The 14,753-nt window shown below is 45.9% G+C and overlaps 1 protein-coding gene across 1 annotated transcript in view; it reads right to left on the bottom strand.

The window, feature by feature from the left end:
• epha4a (eph receptor A4a) overlaps positions 1-14,753 on the bottom strand; it is a 138,653-nt gene that overhangs the window by 77,313 nt on the left and 46,587 nt on the right. The window contains exon 4 of the mRNA XM_055646415.1: positions 375-530. Coding sequence (XP_055502390.1) covers positions 375-530 — 156 coding nt within the window. The remainder of the gene's footprint in view (positions 1-374; positions 531-14,753) is intronic.

Below are 14,753 nucleotides of genomic sequence, written 5' to 3'. Positions count from 1 at the left end.
AATGTTAGATCTGCCATACATTCTGGACTAAAACTGCTTTGTTGTCAGCTGCAGGTAGACAAAAATGCTGGAGAAACTCAGTGGGCGAGGCAGCACCTATGGAGAGAAGGAAAAGTTTCGGGCCGAAACTCTTCTTCAGATTCTTCAGTCTTCTTCAGTCTGAAGAAGGGTTTCAGCCCGAAACGTTGCATATTTCCTTCGCTCCATAGATGCTGCTGCACCCGCTGAGTTTCTCCAGCTTTTTTGTCTACCTTCGATTTCCCAGCATCTGCAGTTCCTTCTTAAACAACTTGTTGTCAGCTGAAATGGCGATCTAATGGCATTTCACACATCAAACACCGAGGCCAACATTTCAAAGCCAACGTGACACTCACTTGTACACGGCATGGATAACGGATCGTTTTCAGCTCTGAAGTAACCCTCTTCACAGATGCAGTAGGCGGAAGCTTCACGAGTGGAAAAGCTGTGTGGTGGGCACTTGGTGCAGCTTGGATCAGTCGACAAGGCCTTGTAGTATCCAACTATACAAGCTGGAAGAAAGAATGGAAGGTGTTACTTGTAGAATCTGTGTACCGCCTCCTCCAGTGACATTTTTTTGAAGTTTCCCCCCTAGTGGGAACACACTTGACTTTTAATGGAAGAGAAATGGAGTGTTAATGTAAATAACCAGAGGATTGAGGAGTTGGAATTCAAAACATTTACACGCCATCAGTTTCTGCGTCTCAGGTTTAAAAGTTCCACCGCTCTGTATGTCATCACTCTTTTCGTCACTTGCAGAAAAAAAGAGTTAAAACACATGTCACACGGAGATTACAAACTCATCCTTTGTGGTTGCTTATCTTCCGTCATGGATCGAAAATTATCGCGAGTTTTAATTGGCGAGATAAACCTCTTCTGTTGGTGCAGATATAGATTAACCACAGCTATCAATTCACCTAAAGATTGCCTTCCAATCCCTAAGTGAGATGCCTGAGATTTATGGAACCACCATTGTCATACGAGGTTGAAAGATGCTTTCGATTGCAGTGCGGCAGCTTCAGGATGCCCCGTTGACTAAAATGATCATGACCGCAGCAAAGGATAATGTACAAGGGTCAAAGCCGTCCTTCAACATCAAACCACGCAATCGGCAAAACAAACAAAATAGCTCAAGTGCGCAAAGAAAAAAACCTGTCAGATTAAACAAGTGGAGAGTGTGGGGCACACTATTCTGTTAACATTGAGCATTCCAGGCACTGATTGTAACAGCTGTGTTCCAACACCAAAGGCACAGTTGCTCATGCATTCCTCATCATTCATCTGCTGAGTTCTCAAGAAAATAATGCATGCAAAGTAACTTGATGCGATGAAATCTCATGTGTAACTTCTCTGGTCGAATCCCGTTGCCAGACTACATTGACTGGACAAACTCCAGCCAATCTTGTGTAGGAGGGAACTGCAGATGCTGGTTTAAACGGAAGATAAGACACAAAATGTTGGGGTAAGTCAGCGGGGCAGTCAGCATCTCCGGAGAGAAGGAACGGGTGATGTTTCGGGTCTGAAGAAGGGCCTCGACCCAAAAGGATAAGGGGGAAGTCTTTTAGGACCGAGATGAGAAAAACATTTTTCACACAGAGAGTGGTGAATCTGTGGAATTCTCTGGCACAGGAGGTAGTTGAGGCCAGTTAATTGGCTATATTTAAGAGGGTGTTAGATGTGGCCCTTGAGGCTAAAGGGATCAGGGGGTATGGGGAGAAGGCAGGTACGGGATACTGAGTTGGATGATCAGCCATGATCATATTGAATGGCGGTGCAGGCTCGAAGGGCCGAATGGCCTACTCCTGCACATATTTTCCATCTTTCTATGTAAAACGTCGCCCGTTCCCTCTCTCCAGAGATGCTGCCTGTCCCCCTGAGTTACTCCAGCATTTTGTGTCCAGCCAATCTCAATGGTTTCCATCCACAAATGAAGGTCTGATTGATAAGCAAGTTTATACCAAGCATACAAAGGATTGCTTTCATATCCAAAGCCTTCCAATTCTAATTGGAGCGCTCCTTTTTATCACAGGAACAGAGCAATAACACTGCAGATGTTGTGATTTGAAAGATCCGCCTGCATCGGTGAACTACGAGTGTTGAGGTTCAGATCCTGCCTCAGACTAGTATTGTGCACAGTGGCACAGCGTGAGAGCTGCTGCCTCAGAACACCAGAGACCTGGGTTCGATCCTGATTATAGGCGCTGTCTGTACGGAGTTTGTACATTCTCCCTGTGACCACGTGGATTTTCTTCGGGTGTTGCGGTTTTCTCCCACACGCCAAAGATGTGCAGGTTTGTGCGTTAGATGGCTTTGATAAAATTGGAAATCGTCTCTTGTGCGTAGGATAGTGCTAGCGTGCAGGGTGATCGCTGGTTGGCGGGGACCTGGTGCGGTGAAGGGCCAGTTCCCGCTCTGTATCTCCAAAGACTGAACAAGTGACAAGTGTTCACAAGTATTCACTCAACTGCAGAATATTTTTCACGATGATAGACACAAAATGCTGGAGAAACACAGCGGGACAGGCAGCTGGATAGAAGGAATGGGTGACGTTTCGGGTCGAGACTCTTCTTCAAACTGATAGTCAGGGGCTTTTCAACCTTAAATATCGATACATTGAGGGTCCATGTCCAGTAGGAACACCCCTCAAACCAAGAAAGGAATTTCAGCCCAAGGGGCCACATAGGTGGCAATGGGGTTTTGATTACAGACAGATACAAACAAGATTGAGTATGATATTATTGAAGGTACAGACACTGAGAGTGTATGAAGAGTTTCTGAATGTTTGTTTTGGTGTTGCACATTTTTTTTCTTCTAAATAGTTTCTTTTTTTCAAGATTAACTTTAAATACCAGTAAAGCTCTTAAATCAAAGAGAAGAAACATGCCCCAAACCAGCACACTATGTTGGGCGATGTCAGTTTCATTTACAGTTCAAGGTGAAGGGGAAACTCACACGGCTAGTCACTTCTGTAGAAGCTGGCAGTGAGACATGGAGATGAGCCACATTCAAAGCACCTAGATACTTCATACACCGGCAATGTTAGAAATATAACATAACAGCCATTTATTTCTGCTTGTGCCAATATTTCATCCATCTTATTAACGGCCTATGCATTCTAATAAGGATTGCAAAAGGATTTGAGTATAGGAGCAGGGAGGTTCTACTGCAGTTGTACCAGGGTCTTGGTGAGACCACACCTGGAGTATTGCGTACAGTTTTGGTCTCCAAATCTGAGGAAGGACATTATTGCCATAGAGGGAGTGCAGAGACGGTTCACCAGACTGATTCCTGGGATGTCAGGACTGTCTTATGAAGAAAGACTGGATAGACTTGGTTTATACTCTCTAGAATTTAGGAGATTGAGAGGGGATCTTATAGAAACTTACAAAATTCTTAAGGGGTTGGACAGGCTAGATGCAGGAAGATTGTTCCCGATGTTAGGGAAGTCCAGGACAAGGGGTCACAGCTTAAGGATAAGGGGGAAATCCTTTAAAACCGAGATGAGAAGAAGTTTTTTCACACAGAGAGTGGTGAATCTCTGGAACTCTCTGCTACATAGGGTAGTTGAGGCCAGTTTATTGGCTATATTTAAGAGGGAGTTAGATGTGGCCCTTGTGTCTAAGGGGATCAGGGGGTATGGAAAGAAGGCAGGTACGGGATACTGAGTTGGATGATCAGCCATGATCATATTGAATGGCGGTGCAGGCTCGAAGGGCCGTATGGCCTACTCCTGCACCTAATTTCTATGTTTCTATGTTTCTATCTTGTATTTTTCCATAGTCTGACTTTTGCTTGAACACGTTACATTTGCATGCAAGGTCTCCTCAATGACAGATTCCATTGATCATTACTCATTGTATTCCCTTGTGCTATCACTCTGTCCTTTCTTTTAACTTTCTACATTTCCTTTCACCATAACCCTCTCTCTCTCGTCTCGCTCTCTCTCTCTCTCTCGTTCTCGCCCCAACTATTTAGTTTGAAGCCTTATCTGGAGCCCTAATTAATCAATGCAATGAGATGTTGGCCCGAGGCCCAAAGCACGCAAAGGCACAGAGTGCCTGGAATAACTCAGCGGGTCAGGCAGCATCTCTGGAGAACATGGATACGCGACGCTCCGGGCCGGGACCATTCTTCAGACCGAAACATCGCCTATCCGAGTTCCTCAAGCGATCCAAAAATGGGTGGTGTAATGGGGTTTGATTCAGATTCAGGCAACTGACTCATCCTACCACAACCAGAGAGCAGTGCTCACCTACTATCTTATCTACCTTTGATGACCCTAGGACTTTGCTGGCTTTGCTGAGCATTAAACGTTATTCCCTTTATCATGTATCTATACACTGTAAATGACTTGATTGTAATCATGTATTGTGCTTCTGCTAACAGGTTAGTACGCAACAAACAGCTTTTCTCTGTACCTCAGTACACATGACAATAAACCAAACAGAAATTTACTCAGAAATCAGTGCATAGGAAAGTGAGGTTTGTTCCATTAGGATCGGATTCACTTGTTTTGAGCACGCATGGAACTGCAGGTGCTGGTTATACAAAAAAAAGGGCACAAAGTACTGGATTAACTCAGTGGATCAGATAGCACCTCTGGAGAACATGGATGGGCGACAGTTTGGGTCGGGACCCTTCTTCAAACATCAATCTGAAGAAGGGTCTCGACCCTGAAACATCGCCAATTCCTTCTCTCCATAGATGCTGCCTCACCCGCTGAGTTGATCTGATCTGATCTGTATTTATGCCTAAAATATTCTGTCGTGGTGCAGCAAGCAAGAATTTCATTGTCCTATCTGGGACACATGACAATAAACTCTCTTGACTTGACATTTTGTGTCACCCGTCAATGTCTTCCAGAGATGCTGCCTGACCCGCTGACTTCCGGCAGCACTCTAATTTTTTTTGGTAAACCAGCATCCGAGATTCCCCCGTGTCTCCATTATCGGTAAGAATGTCTCTGAAACAGAAGAGGTTTCGTGCCAATCCGGTTTCAGAGGTTTCATAACCTATCTGTGTTCTTCGTCGGGCGCCAATTGCAATTGGGAAACCAACTAAAAAATATTGCTGCAATCATCCATTGCACAATCTTATAGGCATTATATAACCAACTCCATTCCACCCCCTCCTCCCTCCAAGTGCATCGAGTCAGGAAGATTTGTGTCGAGTGGATTTAACAAGGAAATAGCTAGAACACCATTGTACTCACTGTGTTGCTACTGTCTGTGTCACTTCACATATCATGGTAAAATCTAAAAAGCTTGAGGGCAGGAGAGATTTAGGAAGCATCAAGGCCAAAAGAATGAGGAAGCTACATTTCTGACATTCTGCTGGGCTCCTGAATGAGGTTTGGTGCAATACTGTTAAACTAGCCAGGACATATCAACATAACACCAGTGGTGAGACGTTCCACACCAGGGCATCGGAAATGTCGTTCTTCAGGGAACGGGGATTCCCCTCCGCCACCATAGATGAGGCTCACACCAGGGTCTCTTCCATACCCCGCAACACTGCTCTCTCTCCCCATCCCCGCACTCGCAACAAGGGCAGAGTCCCCCTAGTCCTCACCTTTCACCCCACCAGCCAGCAAATACAACACATAATCCTCCGCCATTTCTGCCACCTCCAACGTGACCCCACCACTCGCCACATCTTCCCATCTCCCCCTATGTCTGCCTTCCGCAAAGACCGCTCCCTCCATAACTCCCTTGTCATTTCTTCCCTTCCCTCCCGTACCACCCCCTCCCCGGGCACTTTCCGTTGCAACCGCAAGAAATGCAACACCTGTCCCTTCACCTCCCCCCTCGACTCCATTCAAGGACCCAAGCAGTCGTTCCAGGTGCGACAAAGGTTCACCTGTATCTCCTCCAACCTCATCTACTGCATCCGCTGCTCAAGATGTCAGCTGATTTACATCGGGGAGACTAAGCGGAGGTTGGGCGATCGTTTCGCCGAACACCTCCGCTCAGTCCACAATAACCTACCTGAACTCCCTGTGGCTCAGCACTTCAACTCCCCCTCCCATTCCCAATCCGACCTCTCTGTCCTGGGTCTCCTCCATTGCCAGAGTGAGCAACACCGGAAATTGGAGGAACAGCACCTCATATTCCGCCTGGGTTGCTTGCGTCCGGATGGCATGAACGTTGAATTCTCCCAGTTTTGCTAGCCCTTGCTGTCTCCTCCCCTTCCTTAACCCTCGAGCTGTCTCCTCCCATCCCCCCGCCCTCGGGCTCCTCCTCCTCCCTTTTTCCTTCCTTCTCCCCCCCACCCCCCATCAGTCTGAAGAAGGGCTTTGGCCCGAAACGTCGCCTATTTCCTTCGCTCCATAGATGCTGCTGCACCCGCTGAGTTTCTCCAGCATTTTTGTGTGCCTTCGATCTTCCAGCATCTGCAGTTCCTTCTTGAACACCAGTGGACTCATTATACTGTGTGAAATCAGTAGTTACCAGAAAGCCACGGCTGTGCTTGTTACCTACACCTCCTCCCTCGACTCTGTCCAGGGACCCCGCCAGTCCGGTCAGGTGAGGAAGAGGTCCACTTGCACCTCCTCCAACCTCATCTACTGTATCTGCTGTTCCAGGTGTGAACTCCTATATATCGGCGAATCTGGGCGATCGTTTCGCTGAACACCTATGCTCAGTCCGCCTTGGCCCACGTGATCTCCCGGCTGCCAAACACTTTAACTCCCCTTTCCATTCCGATACTGACCTTTCTGTCCTGGGCCTCCTCCATTGTCAGAGGGAGGCCAAATGCAAATTAGAGGAACAGTACCTCATATTTTGCTTGGGCAGCTTTTAAAACCCCCACCCCCCCCCCCCCCCCCCCCCCCCCCCCCCCTTAGCCATCACACTAGTTTCACCGAATTTCACTGTCTGTATAACTCGTTATCATCCAGCCCACAGCCAGCAATGGACCATTATGAGCTCCGCTTTTCCTTGATCACCATTGCTTTTTGCATATCTTGCATTGATTTGTTCTATCTCTCTCGAAATCACCGTCTATATCCCTTGTTTCCCTTTCCCCTGACCCTCAGACTAAAGAAGGGCCTCGACTCAAAGCATCACCTCTTCCTTTTCTCTAGCGATGCTGCCTGACCCGCTGAGTTACTCCAACGTTTTGTGTCTCCATTCTCACCAATATAATCCTGGCCATCCATCAGTGGAATATCTGTTGGAGACTCTCATCGCATCAAGTTAAAGAAGCATAAATACTGAAATATTGCTTAAACCGGTAATATTGTTTCATAAAATACAGGTGCACAACCTTTTATCCGGTGTTCCGGATACCGAAAAACTCCGAAAACCGGCCATTTTTTCCAGATGTCGTCTGCACACCAAAGCTAGCGTTTGGCGCCAAACTTGACCCGAAACGGCCCACGGTCAACCCAGGTCTGTACTACTGTAGCGGCTGCCTCCTCCCCGGAGACCGGGGAGACACTTAAACATCTGTAAATCATTGCTTAAATGTTAGTCAGTTAGTTTGGAGTGCTTTTATGTGAAGGGGTAAACTTTAATTCTTAGTCCCCTACCTGGTCGGAGAGACGGGGAGCGGTCAATGCCTTACCGGGTCGGCGGCGTCGCAGCGCTGGGATACCAGCGGGAAGCGGGCAACGCCTTACCGGGTCGCTGTGCCGCCTTCTCCCAACATTCGCGGAGCTGGGGTGGGGGGCGTCCGACCGCGGGCGGCGCTGGATTTGGAGCCTCGCAGCCAGGGGTAGAGTTGCCGGGGTCGGAGCTACAACCGGTGCCGCCCGCGGCCGGACGGAGCCCCCAGCTCCGCGATGTTGGGAGTCGCCGACCAGGTAGGGGACTAAGAATTAAAGTTTCCCCCTTCACCCACCCACCCCACCACCACCACATAAAATCCCTCCAAACTAACTGACTAACATTTATACAATGATTTACAATGATTCCCCGGTCTCCGGGGAGGAGGCAGCCGCTCCAGACTTTTCAAGCCGCCCGCGCTACCTATCTAATCTACGCTAAAAATCTTCCATTCGGAAATCCGAAAATGTCCGAAATCCGACAAGTGTCTGGTCCCAAGGCTTTCGGATAAAAGGTTGTATACTGCCCATTGACAATGTCGTGCAATAATAACTCACTTGCCTGGAACCACACTGATCTCACACTTGTGACAAGAGAATCATTGACTTGTCTCCTGAAACAATGAGAAGTGTGAGAAGCACAGATCTATATCTTAAAGACCTGACGGGTCTGCTTGAGATTATCTCTCATCTTTTAAGCTTTACTGATCTTTAAAAAGCCACTTAACTCCCAAATTCAAAAAGCAGCTGCGATGGATCTAAGTAACGTGGCTGGATTATTAAAATAGGAATAATTACTTTTCAAGGATACAGTTCGCACTGCTATCGGTCCATGGCCATAAATGCTTAAAAACTCGTGAGATTCATTACTGGAGTGCAGAAAGTAATACTTTTAAATTACATCCACACATTTACACAGCTATGTTAACGGAACAGAGATGAGTCGAACCGAAACGTCACCTTTTCCTTTTCTCCAGAGATGCTGTCTGACCCGCTGAGTTACTCCAGCTTTTTGTGTCTATCTTGAGATTGAAGGATATAACTTTTAAAATCTTTCCCCTGCACGGAGAACCCGACCTTTCCCTGTCGAGTCTCCGTTGTCGTTGGGGCTGCACTGTGGAGCGGCCTCCAGCAGGAACGTCCTGGGGCTCCAGTCACGGAGCTGCGGAGCTACTCACCATCGTGGAGCTGGCCGAGTCCGGAGCGGGTGGAGCGGTGGTGGCGCGCTGCTGTGACCCGACCCCGGGGATTCGGAGGCTCCAACCGCAGGTCTGGTAGACAGTGACACCGGGAGCCCGCGGGTCCCTGCTGGGAGACCGCTTTTCGGGGCTTCCGCAACGGCGACTTCTCCCGCCCGAGTAGCGGGGTCGAGGATGACCTGGAGCGGGGCCTGACATCATCGCCCGGCGTGGCTTCAACGGCTGCGGGACTTTGCTAGCGCCCGCCCGGGGCTCCAACAACAAGACCCGGAGCGTGGCCTTGCACCACCCGGCGCGGCGTTAATGGCCGCGGGACAATTGTTGTCGCCCGCCGGGGGCTCTGACTTGGGCTCTGACTTTGACTCTGACATCGGGGGGAGAGGGAAGTGCAGGGGAGAGATAAGTTTTTTTGCCTTCCATCACAGCGAGGAGGAGATGCGCTGTGATGGATGTCTGTGTAAATTGTGTTGTGTCTTGGGTCTTTTTTTCTTGTATGTATGACTGCAGAAACAACATTTCACTTGAGCCTCTATGAGGTTCAAGTGACAAATAAATTGTATTGTGTATTGTGTATATGAAGGAATTGCAGATGCTGGTTTAAACCAAAGGTGGACGCAAAAAGCTGGAGTAACTAACTCAGCGGGTTAGACAATAGGCGCAGGAGTAGGCGATTCGGCCCTTTGAGCCAGCATCTCTGGATTGTGACGTTTCGGGTCAGGTCGGGTCTGAAGAAGGGCCTCAACCCGACACGTCACCTATCCCTTTTCTCCAGAGATGCTGCCTGACCCGCTGAGTTAATCCAGCTTTTTGTGTCTATCTTCAAATTGAAGAATACATAGAAACATAGAAGATAGGTGCAGGAGTAGGCCATTCGGCCCTTCGAGCCTGCACTGCCATTCAATATGATCATGGCTGATCATCCAACTCAGTATCCTGTACCTGCCTTCTCTCGATACCCCCTGATCCCTTTAGCCACAAGGGCCACATCTAACTCCCTCTTAAATATAGCCAATGAACTGGCCTCAACTACCCTCTGTGGCAGAGAGGTCCAGAGATTCACCACTCTCTGTGTGTGAAAAAAATGTTTTTCTCATCTCGGTCCTAAAGGATTTCCCCTTTATCCTTAAACTGTGACCCCTTGTCCTGGACTTCCCCAACATCGGGAACAATCTTCCTGCATCTAGTCTTTCCAACCCCTTAAGAATTTTGTAAGTTTCAATAAGATCCCCCCTCAATCTCCTAAATTCTAGCGAGTACAAGCCGAATCTATCCAGATACCATCTTCAAATGTGAGAGGATAAATAGTAAAAGGCTGGATGATGTAGCTAATAATAATGGTCTTTTCGAACCACAGTATTGTGACACCAACGTTAAAATTCTGCTTCTGACCTCCAGCCACAATTAAAATTAAACACAAAAAAAATGGCACAAAGTTGCTCACTATATCTAAATATTACACACAGGAGACTCGTTACTGATTGTTAGGCTTTTGTTAACTTTTTGAATGAAATTGACAATCATGAGACTATTAATTAACTACAGACAAAAACAGCAGGAAACATTCAATTTAGATCTTAAATCAACGTGCTCACTTTATTTATAGCCGCAAACATTCATTTTATATTTGATGTTAGAAGGTGGGATTAATCATAGTGAGACTGACATGTCACCACTGTAATCATTTATAAAAAGGCAAATTTTGCCCACAATTTCCATCAGCAGACATGATTTTAACTAGGTGTGGACAGCAAAGTATGCAGGCATTTATCAAGTGTGTTCAAATTAGGTAAGGCAGACCGAGTGTGCGTTGTTCTATGGAGAAACCTACAGCAACTTGCAAGGAGAAAGGCCATCCCAAGAAAATCAGATGAAACTCTACAAAAGCAAACTCATAAAACAATTTTGACAAACTAAACCTTCTTAAAACCCCATGTGTTTTGTGGCTAATCTAAAAGTGAACGATAGGCCGTGGTGGTAAGTAAAAGCAAATGTCTGCCACCTGCAGAATCAAGTCATGGGATTTTTTAAATATAAAATGCTATTCTCATTTTTAACTGGATTTGTTACCTCGTCTTTCAGCTCAAAACCATGGCTGGAGCGCAGTTATTGAAAGAAGAGATGTCAGATAATTCGGAACAGCTGCAAATCAGGAATGTTTTCTCTACTATGTAGTTACCTCAGACAAATTTTCGATTGAACATTAATTTAATGCAACGTTCTTTGCAAATTTTGATTGGTGTAATTAGTTGATGTTAAGTTAAACTCAATCCTGAATATATTTCCGATAAACAAAAATGCTGGCTGCAAATGTGCATTCAGCTGACGATGCAATAAAAATAATTCTTGAAAACATTTCCCCAACAAAATCCTGAGAGCAAATATGCATTCAGTTGAGGATGCAATGAATAGATGCCCAACATAAAATGGATGATAATATTAAATTACAAGACATTTTTCCTTCATATATTAACAAAATGCCTTGTATTTGAAATCAAACACTTCGGTATCAGTAGACATTTCACGTTTTTAGGTGAACAATTTGGAGTTTCTGTGGATAAGATTTATAACTATTAGATGAAGGACATTTCCATTGAGATGTGTTGCATGTCAATATTAAGTACTCCGTGTTATGTACAGTAACTCACCTAATCCACCCAATAGTGGACTTTATACGTAACCCCATATAACCACCATTTGAGTGAGAAGAGTAACATAGTGCCAACATATGCTGAAAATATAGAAATATAGAAATTAGGTGCAGGAGTAGGCCATTCGGCCCTTCGAGCCTGCACCGCCATTGAATATGATCATAGCTGATCATCCAACTCAGTATCCTGTACCTGCCTTCTCTCCATACCCCCTGATCCCTTTAGCCACAAGGGCCACATCTAACTCCCTCTTAAATATAGCCAATGATCTGGCCTCAACTACTTTCTGTGGCAGAGAATTCCACAGATTCACCACTCTCTGTGTGAAAAAAGTTTTTCTCATCTCGGTCCTAAAAGACTTCCCCCTTATCCTTAAACTGTGATATTGGGTTGTTTGGTGAAGATAGACACAAAATGCTGGAGTAACTCAGCGGGTCAGGCAGCATCTCTGGAGAAAAGGGTCAGGTGAAGTTTTGGGACATTACCCTTCTTCAGTGCACAGTCTGAGGAAGGGTCTCAACCCGCAGAAGGTAGTTGAGGCCATTGGCTATATTTAAGAGGGAGTTAGATGTGGCCCTTGTGGCTAGAGGGATCAGGGGGTATGGAGAGAAGGCAGGAACAGGATACTGAGTTGGATGATCAGCCATGATCATATTGAATGGCGGTGCAGGCTCGAAGGGCCGAATGGCCTACTCCTGCACCTATTTTCTATGTTTCTATATTTCTATGGTTCTAACCCAAAACATCACCCATTCCTTTTCTCCAGAGATGCTGCCTGACCTGCTGACTTACTCCAGCTTTTTTGTGCCCATCACCCCATCTGCATCTGCAGTTCCTTCCTACACAGGTAGTTTGGTGGTGTGGTTTAGTTTGTTATTGTCACGTGTCCTGAGGTACAGTGAAAAGCTTTTGTTGTGTGTTATGCAGTTGATGGGAAGGACAGTACATATAGGTATAGGTTCTTTATTGTCATTATAACATGTAAACATGTACAACAAAATTAAAAATGCCAACCAGTCAGTGCACCATTCACACATTATCTAAAAGCTAACGATACGTAAAAGAGAAATATCTGAAATAAACAACTAAAATAAATAACATGAAAAAACCAAGCATAAACACACAACCATACATTCTTCTGTCGCTTGCACAATCCCTTCGGTATGTAGTGCACCTGCGCTCATTTGGTGGCTATATTAAGTGTAGTTATTGCTGTGGGATAAAAACTGTTTTTGAGTCTGTTTGTCCTTGTCCTCATTGATCTGTACCGTCTGCCTGATGGCAACAGTTCAAACAGGGAGTGTCCGGGGTGGGAAATGTCCTTTATAATACTCTGGGATTTCTTGAGACAGAGGGAACTGTGTAGGTCCTCCAAGGTAAGGAGAGGGCAGCCGACAATCTTCTGGGCGTTGTCAATGACCCTCTGGAGCGCTTTCCTCTGAGCCGCTGTGCAGCTGGTGTACCACACGCATACACAGCATGTTAGTATGCTCTCTATGGAGCACCGATAAAAGGACAGCAGCAGTCTCTGGGTGATGTTGTTCTTCCTGAGCACCCTCAGGAAGTGCAGTCTCTGCTGGACCTTTATCAGCAGCGCAGAGGTGTTCACGCTCCATGTCAGGTCCTCCTCCATGTGGATTCCCAGGAAGCGGAAATCCGCCACCCTCTCCACACAGTCCCCTCTGATGATTAATGGTGTAATGTCCGTTTTCTTCTTCCTGTAGTCTATTATGAGCTCCTTGGTCTTTGAGGTGTTGAGGAGCAGGTTATTCTCTCCACACCACACTGTCAGCTGTTCCACCTCATCCCTGTGGGCGTACTCATCCCCCCCCCAGAGATGAGCCCCACCTCTTATAATCAAGTTGTCCACAGCGAACAGGTAAAGGGCAAAGCTTTAAGTACAAGATAAAGTGACTAAAGAGAGTGGCTCAAATCAATTGCCATCTTGAGACCTGATATACTCACTTCACTCAGAGGAAAGTTTCCGCCCATTTCAAAAGGTGAAAATGAATGAAAGCCATTCTTCAGAGTGTCAGTATTGCAAAATGATGTCGCTGAACAGGTTAAGTACTTACAGGATACTGTTGTAAGTCATTCGTAACTGATAGCTGAAGTGTTTTGATTTGTCACCTTAGGGTTAAATAAGCATATATATTTGTTGGCAGGTTTACATAGTTCTCTGAATGGAGCTGCTCCATGGGAATGGGCCCCTGGCCAATATCGCCAGCAGGTAAATTCCAATTCTATGATAATCTTTTGATTCATACAATGCAGACTGAAACAACTCTATCTGATTTTTGAAGAGACCATTAATCTTCCCAGCACATTGCCCCTCATGACATCCAGCAGGTTGTTTTGCCGTTTCTCAAACGTGTGGCTGCCATCTCTGTCGGTGAGGATAAAATACCCTGGAAATCTACAAATAAAATTCCTCTTCATTGATATACTATTTCCAGGCAAAAATATGGCTGAATTTTTTTTAATGAATCCCAATAGATGACGTTGAACTCCAATAAAACACGGCTATCCACCTGCTCTTCAGTTGCCTGATTAACATTAGTAAGAGAATTATTACCATTCCCAGCTTGTTCCCCAACAATAAGTAGCTGCCTATCTTTGAATCCACGTGTGAGATGTATGTGATAAGAAGGCAATGCAGATGCTGGTAAGCCAAAGATGGACACAAAATGCTTGAGTAACTCAGCGGGTCAAGCAGCATCTCTGGAGAAAATTGCCACAGAAGGCTGTGGAGGCCAAGTCAATGGATGTTTTTAAGGCAGAGGTAGATAGATTCTTGATTAGTGCGGGTGTCAAGGGTTATGGGGAGAAGGCAGGAGATTGGGGTTAGGAGGGAGAGAAAGATCAGCCATGATTGAATGGCGTAGTAGACGATGGGCCGAATGGCCTAATTCTGCTCCTGTCACTTATGACCTTAAAATGTATAGGTGGCACTTCACGTCAGGACTGAGGAAGGGTCCAAACCCGAAATGTTGCCTATCCATTTTCTCCAGAGATGCTGCCATCTCCAGTTACCCTCTCCCCTGACTCTCACTGAAGAAGGGTCTCGACCTAAATCCTCGCCTATTCCTTTTCTCCAGTGATGCTGCCTGACACGTTGAGTTACTCCAACTTTTTGTGTCTATGCTGCCTGACCTGCTGTTACTCAACTTTGTGCGAGTTTTACGCGCCATTATATGCGTACTTATTTTTGAAATTCTAGATTTCTTATTATGCTGGAATAATCAGAATTTAAATGAAACATTACCTTGGTTTATTTCAACATGAGGAAGGTATTAATCTTTTTTAATTCATGCGAATTTTTATCGACTGACCGATGCATGA

Source organism: Leucoraja erinacea, chromosome 14 (genome assembly GCF_028641065.1).
Source record: "Leucoraja erinacea ecotype New England chromosome 14, Leri_hhj_1, whole genome shotgun sequence".
Classification (NCBI taxonomy): Eukaryota; Metazoa; Chordata; class Chondrichthyes; order Rajiformes; family Rajidae; genus Leucoraja; species Leucoraja erinaceus.
This window is presented reverse-complemented; position numbering and strand designations above follow the sequence as displayed.